Below are 9,556 nucleotides of genomic sequence, written 5' to 3'. Positions count from 1 at the left end.
TTATGAGTTATTTAAGTAAGTTAATTTATGCTTATTCAACGTAAAATCATATTAAGTCTTTATGTAATGTCGTAATGCATAAAAAATAATTCTGAATGTTCTTAATGATATTTAATTATGTTTGTGACATTTCGAACGTTGAACAAATTTTGTGCAAATAATAATTTACCATGTTCTTTCTTATCCAACATTCCGGTGTTACATGTAAAATGGAAATAAGTCAGACAACATCAGAAAATATAAGACATTTTAATACAAATTCATTTTACACGTCTTTTAACGCGACTGGAAGATTTGTTATAATTTATTCAAACATTAAAAGAAATCATTATATTTTAATTGTGTTAAAAAAAATTAATAATATTCATATAACCATTGTTTCCAGATTGCGATTATTTATTTGCTGGAAGTTATTTGCCGTTGGGTAATAACTTTTACTTTAATAATTATCAGGTAAGTTTACTTCAAAATTCTAATCTATGCATTACTTAGAATCGAGTAACTAACATTCTGACAGAAACAGAAGTAAAATATTATCTTACGTAAGCCAAATACGAAGCAAAAGTTAATATGTAAAAACTGAAAAATATCTCGGAATATTGAAACTCTATATTATGAAAACTTCAATCTTTTTACAAACACTTTAAAGGAGGAGCGGGCATAAAAGTTCTCGTGCCAGTATTTAGTTTCTTACTGCGCGATATAACGTATCAAGCAAAGTGTATTTCTCTAATGTCCACAGGCGTCCAAAATCCTAGTTTCGGCTCTGTACGCCACTAAACAATTTAATGTTTGTTTCAAAAACTTACTTTACTGTGATTAACGTTAATTACTTCAAATTCTACTTAGGGGAGATCCTTCTACTTTGGGACACTTTTCTTTAAACCTTCATAATTTAAGTTCTAATTGATCTTTAGCTATGACTATTGAATATTTCTATTAGTAATTAATAACATCACTATATATAGTGCAACACTTGACCCTATGCTATTTTATTTATGAGAAAATGTCAAATAATTACTTGTAGATATTTGTCCCAAGGTACAATCATGGATTGTATTTCGGGACACCAATGTTTGTACCTTGGGACACGAACAATCCTAACGTTTCTGTAAATCTTAACTTCCGCCAGATGAAAAAAAAAGGATAGTTTATCCAAGTCTTTTCCTTTATAACAATATTAGCTTTATCAGTTAACAAAAATGTTTTATATGCTGGAAATGCAGGTAAGTATAAAACTTAAGTGTTCTTTAGAAGGCATTTAAATGATTGAAAACCAAAGATAATCTCCTTTTTGTATTAAGAAAAAGAATAGTCATTACAAATATAGGTCACAAATATTAATACTGTACTTACTAATTTTTTTAGAATTAATACCGCATTTCTGACAGTAATTTTCGAAAAAGNTACGACCAAAAACATATCAGATGTATAAAATCATACATGATGATAACCCGGGATGTTTTTAATTTCAAGACTATTTACAAAAATGATAACATTTTCGAGACTTTTCTTGTTCTTTTTCACATTACCACAGAAGTAACAGTAGATCGGCTTGAAGAAACTTCACTAAAATGACAATAATCAATGACTAAAAAATGTTTACCCAAAGTTAAAACAGAACAAATCGCCGACTTTTTATTTGAGGATTCGGCGCTTTTAATACTAGAACAATAATAACAATTTTCCACAATCATCATCCTGTCCTTTAGTCTCAATATATAACTGGTTCTGTCGGTATCGGGTATTCACAAACATTTATTTGCAGGAATCTTCAAATAAACGTTGGCGAATTTTTACGTTTTTACATTGTGTAAACATTTTTGAATCATTTATATTGCTTTATTTCCGAGAGAAGTCTTTTATATGTAATTATGATTTATAGGTTTATGGGAATTTTAATAAATTAAAGATGCGCCTATTGCACGTTGTATCTGCATCTCACAAGCTCAAGGTTGATAAAAACTAATATTTTATTTGTGAAAATTGCATAATTTTGTTAGCGTGACGTATTTACGTTTTCTATTGTTACGTTGGCGATATGCGTTAATAATATAATATTGACGATTGTTGAGATTTGATTGTCAAAACTTTTCGATGCGAATTTTGCGAATGCAAATATTTTTTTCATTATGAGTTATTTAAGTAAGTTATTTATGCTTATTCAACGTAACATCATATTAAGTCTTTATATAATGTCGTAATGTATAAAAAATACGAAATTAATAATAAATTTTACCGAGACGTTTAAATAACCCGAAAATATTATACAATAAATTGTAATAACCACCGCTGTTAGATTCTCTCGGCTAAATAGAAAAGATGTGAAGTAGAACTAAGTCGATGTCATTAATAACAATTAATTGCCAAGAATTACTTCTAAGTAATTTAATTCTGCTGTTTTCAAAGTAAAGTAACGCATACAAATAGAATGAAACGAAATCTCCTAGCGCAAATTTTATAAACCAGACCAGCCACTAAGCAAATATGAATTACGACCGAGGAAATGTGTTACGCACCGATAATACTTTTATTAAACTTACGATTAAACTTAAGTATATTTAGTTTATTTATTTATTTCCTAGAAACTGTGCTAAGAGAATTTCTTAACTGCAAAAACTAAACACACAAGAAATTGAGAGAAGATTAACGAAATATTTCTAAATGNAAAGACAGAAATTTAGTTTTTACTTTTTACGTTTAAACATCTATAATGCAGGTTTTTCGTAATTAAGCCACGTTGCCAACGATAAGAGCGCATTTTTATTTAAGGATAAGATAATATCTGCAATTTTTCTCGTTTTCTTTTATCAAAAAACTAGCAGACCCCGCCACGCCTTATTGTGGCTCAAAATGTATCTATTATAAATGTATAACACTTCCCCCCTGAAAGAAAATTTTTCCAAAAATTTCTTCTTAGTGTACATTCTCTTGACGTACCCTATTAAAACACAATCAAAAACGCAAAAACCTGCATCTAAAATAGTATAATAGAAGCCAAGTTTTTCACAGTAAGCCTTAATTCTGTCCCTCTCCCTTGCGGGGGGAATATCGAAAAATCCCTTCTTACTGTACATTCTGTTGACGTACCCTATTAAAACGCAATCAAAAACGCAAAAACTCGCATCTAAAATAGTATAATAGAAGCCAAGTTTTTCACAGTAAGCCTTAATTCTGTCCCTCTCCCCCCAATGGGGTAATTTCGACATGTATTCAACAGCCTATGTTCACCCTGAGGTTCCATTCTAAATATTGGTGAAAGAATTTATGAAATCGGATGAGTAGTTTTGTAGATTACCTGCTGCATACAAACATTACCTCTTTATTATATTAGTATAGATCATCATGTTGTAAGACTCAGAGAATTTATCTCGAAGTTACGTCTCTTATTTATATAATTCTAAATTAACAATATGAAACCAGTAATATTGCATTCTCTTGTTGTCTGAGCGTTTTAAAGAGTTCAATTCTTACAAAATTTCTATAACAGAGCTGAAGTTTTGGCTCACATTACTTGAAAATAATTCGACCAAATACACACGAGTATTGTTTATTTAGTTTGCGTTTGGCAGTGTTGCAAACCAAAACAAGCAATTGTTCGTTGTGACATCCTCACCAAGCCAAGCTGCAATTTTTAATTATATTTGAAATTCAATAAATTTTTAATAGAGGAGAAGGTGGTATTATGGAACACTGCGGGTATTATGGAACACTGCGGGTATTATGGAACCACCCCATTTCGAACTGATAATAAAGGCGAACTGTAGCGGAATGTGGCCGAACTGAACTAGTCAGACATCCATAGCAAGGGGAAAACCCGTTTTACTTTAGTTAAACGGTTGTTCGTATTTAATCAGCAAATTTGTTTTTTTTTTTCAAAATTCACAAGTTTTGAATGCTAAGTGAATTTAATTATTTTTAAAATATAAATCGTGTAGTTGTAGGTTCACTGGTGCATGTATTCCGTTCCAGAGACTTAGGGGTACATATTAATCTGTGTGATGTTCACGTTTTTTAAATTTTGGTCTCGACAGACATAAGTTAATTCGAGATGGCGATGCGTGAAATACGGACCCCTTTGGTGCTTTTACAGTAATATGGAACTCAACTCCTCCGAACTCTCTCTTTGCAATCAGACATTCGTCCGGAGCAATTTGGGAAAAAGACACTAGGTAGAAAGTCGATTCTACCTGAAAATATCGAAAAAGAGCTGCTGGAATATATATTGTTGATGGAAATCATATTTTTCTATTATAAAAGCCTTTTTGCGATAAAATACATTGGAGTAAATAATTTTGTAATTATTTAACATTTTTTGTCCTTTCCTATTTGTTTTTGGCTACATTAAAGCATGATTTTGAAAATATACAGTAAGGTTCCATATTACCACTCGATTTTCTCTAAGCCTACATTCGGACTTTTTGTACAAAAGCCTTCAAAAACCATACTTATAATTACACTAGGGAAAAATCCAATTAGGAACATTTAGTTTAATAGTTACCAGTACTTTTCACACAGAAAATGTGGGTGTAGTTATGATACCTTGTTTACAATTCACTAAAATGTAATTGGGGTTCCATAATACCGCCTTCTCCTCTACGCTTTCTACCTCAAATTAGTAGTGACCTGTTCCTGTATATAATAATTTTTTTAACAATAGTGTCATCTATCTAACTGCATTCGGTAGGAAATCTTTGAACGGAAATAAAGTGACTTTCAATTTGCATCGAAAGTTCATATATAGTTATTTGGGTATGCTACTCCTAAGGTTTTTATTTGTCGGCTTTCTTATATATAACTCCGTTCTTGAAATTGAGAAAAGACAGACTCATAGTCTGACAGACAGCACTGAAAACTTATGAGTCGACAATTGTTTTTTAAGTTGCAGCTCAATTATCCAGCATAAAGCGAGTACTTAAACTTGATGCTTTGCCTACAAAATTCTGTGGCGCGTTTCTTTTTAAACACATCGAATAATTCATTGTGTTCTTATATTTATAAATATCTAGTCTTTGCTGTGAAATTACATTCTAAACATACGTTAAAATATTGTTATATAATATCTGAATTAACCTATTTTAATAATTACTCTGTTTTCTTTTATATTTAAGTTTCTGATTCTTCAACTGATGTCGAAGACAATAGTGAAACTACTTCTTCCCACTTAGATCAAAATAATGCAAGCAATTTCACCAAACATACAAAAATTACTGAAATTATCGAACCAGAAATTCCCTCGAATAGAAATCGAGAAAGAAAAATCGACGAAATTTCTGATATTTCCGATGACGAAGGATTTTCTTCTAACGTAAGCTGATAGATTATATTNGCGCGTTTCTTTTTAAACACATCGAATAATTCATTGTGTTCTTATATTTATAAATATCTAGTCTTTGCTGTGAAATTACATTCTAAACATACGTTAAAATATTGTTATATAATATCTGAATTAACCTAGTTTAATAATTACTCTGTTTTCTTTTATATTTAAGTTTCTGATACTTCAACTGATGTCGAAGACAATAGTGAAACTACTTCTTCCCACTTAGATCAAAATAATGCAAGCAATTTCATCAAACATACAAAAATTACTGAAATTATCGAACCAGAAATTCCCTCGAATAGAAATCGAGAAAAAAAAATCGACGAAATTTCTGATATTTCCGATGACGAAGGATTTTCTTCTAACGTAAGCTGATAGATTATATTAATACTAAATAATTCTTACATCCTTTTAAAGTTTATCACAGAAAAATAAATTAGAGTAATGTATTATTGAAATAGAATGCAAGTTATTTATTTATTATTAAATAAATTTTATGCCAATTAATGAAAAAATATTTTGATATTTGAATGTTGTTCCTAACAGAAATCACAATCACTTTCTACTTTTCATGTTTTCATTAAGCATGCAATACGGTTTTTAATACATTAATTTGCAATAAAATTGCTGAATATAGATTTAACATTTTTAAAGTAAATTCCAAATTTAAAAATATTGATTTTTCGCTATTTTACAGAATTTCTATGAGCATGAGAATGAAGATTCTACGGAACAATTCACGGAAACGGTGGACGACATGTACATTCACAGACCGTTAAAATGGGCTTTTATAAATTTTGAAAGATTTTCTCTTGTAAACGGAATCATTTATGAAGAAGACGAGTTTGAATCCGAAAATGCGTCATCAGAAGACGACGATTCCATCCACTCAGATAGCGAAATAGAAAACAGTGAACATTCCAATGATGTCGTCGTCGACTCCATTAACGAAATTCAACAAATGAATGTTGAAAGTGAAGTGTCGTCAATATCTTCCACGAAAGATGACGTTGAGGAAAAAAACTTTGTTAATAATAGGAATACGACATCACTACAAGTCATTCAATGCACCAAAAGTGAAGAAGGTGTGAAAGGTAAGATTACAATTATTTAAAATACGCTACTAGCCAAGTGAAATGCAGCATCAAAAAATTCAATACGCAATCAGTATACACTTAACAAAATTATTTCGTATGATCTGAATATTTATATTTTATATAATTTCACTACACTAAGAATATTGTTGACCGAATTTTGTGTATTAGATGTAAAGTAACTGCACATATAATATAAATGTAAAATAAGCATCTGTAGCATTGTGACGTGAAAGAATAATTCGAATATTGTTTTAATAAAATTTCTATTGTCTCAAAACAATATTATATCGATGTTCGTGTCATTAATGCGGACAACAACAAAAGATGCAATTCGCTTAGTTAGCCTGTGGTTTTCGACAATGCCTATTTAATACTTTTAAAAATACAATTTATTTTTGAATGAATATTTACCACGGATGAAGGTTGCATGTAAATCTTATACACAATGGTGTGATTTCTTCTTTTTCGCCAATCCTAAAGTCCTCAGAGTCAATTTGACTCGTGCAAAGCAAAAAATGGCTTCTTTGTATTATTTCCAAGAGCATAATCAGGAATTAAAATATACTGATGTTATCATAATTAAATTTAAAAATAACGAAGTGTCAATTTTTTGTTTTAGTGTATGATGATAAACAGAAACAAAAGCAGGAGTTTCATCACTTAACTGAATGCGAAGATAGCAAAAATGAAAATGATGAATCTTTATCCGAAGACGAAACCATTGAAGAATACGAAAAAGTGAGAAATTATTTTCTAAATTTCATTAGTTTAGAGAAATAAAACTATTTTCTCATTTGCTAAATATATACCTTTAATTTTATTTCGATGTTTCCCTGTGTCTGAAATTGTTAAATACACTATATTTAATAAGGTAGGTAAAGTATTGTGTGAATTTTAATTCTTACCTTACGTTTCTTTGATAAAGGTTAATCGATTTAGCAGGTTATGTCAATCACTTCTTAAACACGTAAAGGTTCACACAAAATACCACTCAATTTAAATTAACACGACGTCATTATATCAGCATTTCAACGGAATCAAATGCTGCGACGTTCTGAAATAAACACTGACCGATAAAGTTAATTGTCTTAGTGTTAGACGTTTAGAGTAAAAAATGGAAAGCAATATTACACTTGGAAAAACGCTTCAGTCTTCCTGGTTTTCTACACTTATCAGTCATCCCCACACGAATGCCATTTACATTATGCAAAAGACGGGTGTTCCATTCTTACATTCTTTTTACCTATTTTCCCTAACAACCAGCAGTAACTTGCGGAATTCGATGCAATCGGCTCGCCGGTGTTTATTTGTATTTTAAAACGTCGATTAATGCCTCGTATCTCGATGTAACAGCGGCTTTATTCTAAATAATTAAGTTTAATTTACAATCTGGAACTAATGGAGATTTTGTAGTAAATGCAGTTACAAACCACCGTAATAATTTCTTTGCTAAGACACTATCGTCACAGCTACTTTCCAGACACGAAAGTGTCTAGAATGCAGCTGTAACGACGCAACTCTTTTCTTACGCCCACAGTCTCGTTTAGTAAATTTAGTAAATAAAAAAACTTGCCAAAGCAGAAGCTTCCAGAGGCTATTGTTTATAAATAGGCTTTCCTGTATTAATTATAGGGTTTTCGTGAAAGGGTCGTCGAAGGGTCAAGACGTACTACTCAGCGCTCGTTATTTCGTTGAGGTTTATACTGGATATATTGGTCGGATTGTATTGTTTGATACATCGTTGGAAAGCGGATTCGATCACGGTTGGTTTTATATTGGAATGGTTATGCTATATTTTATTAGGGGGGAGTTATGGATTATTAAATTAGGTAATATTCGGTTCGTTTAGCGGGGGGTTTTAATTGTATGGAGTGTTAGCTTATATTCTTTATTTGAGGTTACATTACTGGTCATAATTTCAATATTTAGTGCTATTTGTTTAAATTTTAACGGTTATAGTCTAGTTTTAATAATTTTCTATTTAGGTTCTTGGAACTTAACGCTCTGGATTTTCTTTGTTTGTTTCAAAGTCTAACGGTCGTTGTTATTGTCTTTCTAATGGGTTTCTTCCGGTCGTTGTAATTGTGTTTTTAACGGATTTGTAACGGTTTCTTTTGGTTTTAACGGCTGTTTTTTATTATAAAAAACATATATTAGTAATTTTATACATTTGGCTTTTAAAATTTACATTTAGGCAATATAAAATTATAATCGTTTGAAGTTAGTAAGGATAAATTATTAATATTATTTTATTTTATTATAAATGCTATTTAAAGTTTCAAAATTTTAAATTTAAATTTAAATTATTCGGGTGTTTATAAGTTTTAGTATTACTGGTTTCATTCTGGTTAGAATNAGATTTCATTAGTTTAGACCAGTGGTTCTCAATTAGTGGTACGCGTACCCCCAGGGGTACGCGAAATTGCATGAAGGGGTACGCGCGGCAATTTTAAATCGGTCGATTTGAAATTTAAATGCATGAGATAAAGCAAAAAAAAAAAATAAAAAATAAAAAAATAATAATGGATGGATCGTAAAAATTCGGCAATTTACCACACGATGTCGAATGCACAAATTCGTTAATTTATAACTAAAAATATTCTCGAAATTTCATCAAAAAATGCATTTGTGACAATACCTAAATGAAATTCTTATGCAAGAAACAAAAATTGTACAGTTAACATTATTGTCAGTGAAGTGGCAATAAAATATTTACCACCATTTTGCACAACATACCTCTGCGAGAGAGGATTTTCGGCCATGACAAACACGAAAACTAAACATCGTCACCGACTTCGACTCGAAGATGACTCGAGACTGAAGCTAACCAAAAAGCAACCAGATTTTACGAAGTTGTGCAAAGAAAATCGTGCACATTTGTCACGTTAAAATTAAATAACCTTATGTTATTTTCATTATTATTATTACAATTGTATTTTGAAGATAATATATGTAAAAAAAAAAAACTTATTCTCTTTATCACTAGCTGTCTACCCACAGCTTCTCCCGCATTATATCGAATTTTCTCGTGGGAATAAGATATTTTCTCGCAGTAAAATGTAGCCTATGTCCATCTCCAACATGTAAGCTATCTCTGTGCCAAATTTTATTAAAACCTGTTCAGCGGTTTAGACGT

At 30.7% G+C, this 9,556-nt stretch overlaps 1 protein-coding gene across 1 annotated transcript in view; it reads left to right on the top strand.

Annotated features, from left to right (window-relative positions):
• The window catches only part of LOC111626022, a 13,984-nt gene that overhangs the window by 2,448 nt on the left and 1,980 nt on the right, over positions 1 to 9,556 (top strand). The window contains exons 2-4 of the mRNA XM_023369298.1: positions 5,112 to 5,308; positions 6,021 to 6,417; positions 7,040 to 7,158. Of these exons, the coding sequence (XP_023225066.1) occupies positions 5,112 to 5,308; positions 6,021 to 6,417; positions 7,040 to 7,158 (713 nt within the window). The remainder of the gene's footprint in view (positions 1 to 5,111; positions 5,309 to 6,020; positions 6,418 to 7,039; positions 7,159 to 9,556) is intronic.

This window comes from Centruroides sculpturatus, unplaced genomic scaffold, assembly GCF_000671375.1.
Source record: "Centruroides sculpturatus isolate CEXI.00-Female unplaced genomic scaffold, Cexi_2.0 scaffold316, whole genome shotgun sequence".
NCBI lineage: Eukaryota > Metazoa > Arthropoda > Arachnida > Scorpiones > Buthidae > Centruroides > Centruroides sculpturatus.
The sequence above is the reverse complement of the archived record's forward strand: the minus strand, read 5'-3'. Positions and strand labels throughout refer to the sequence as shown.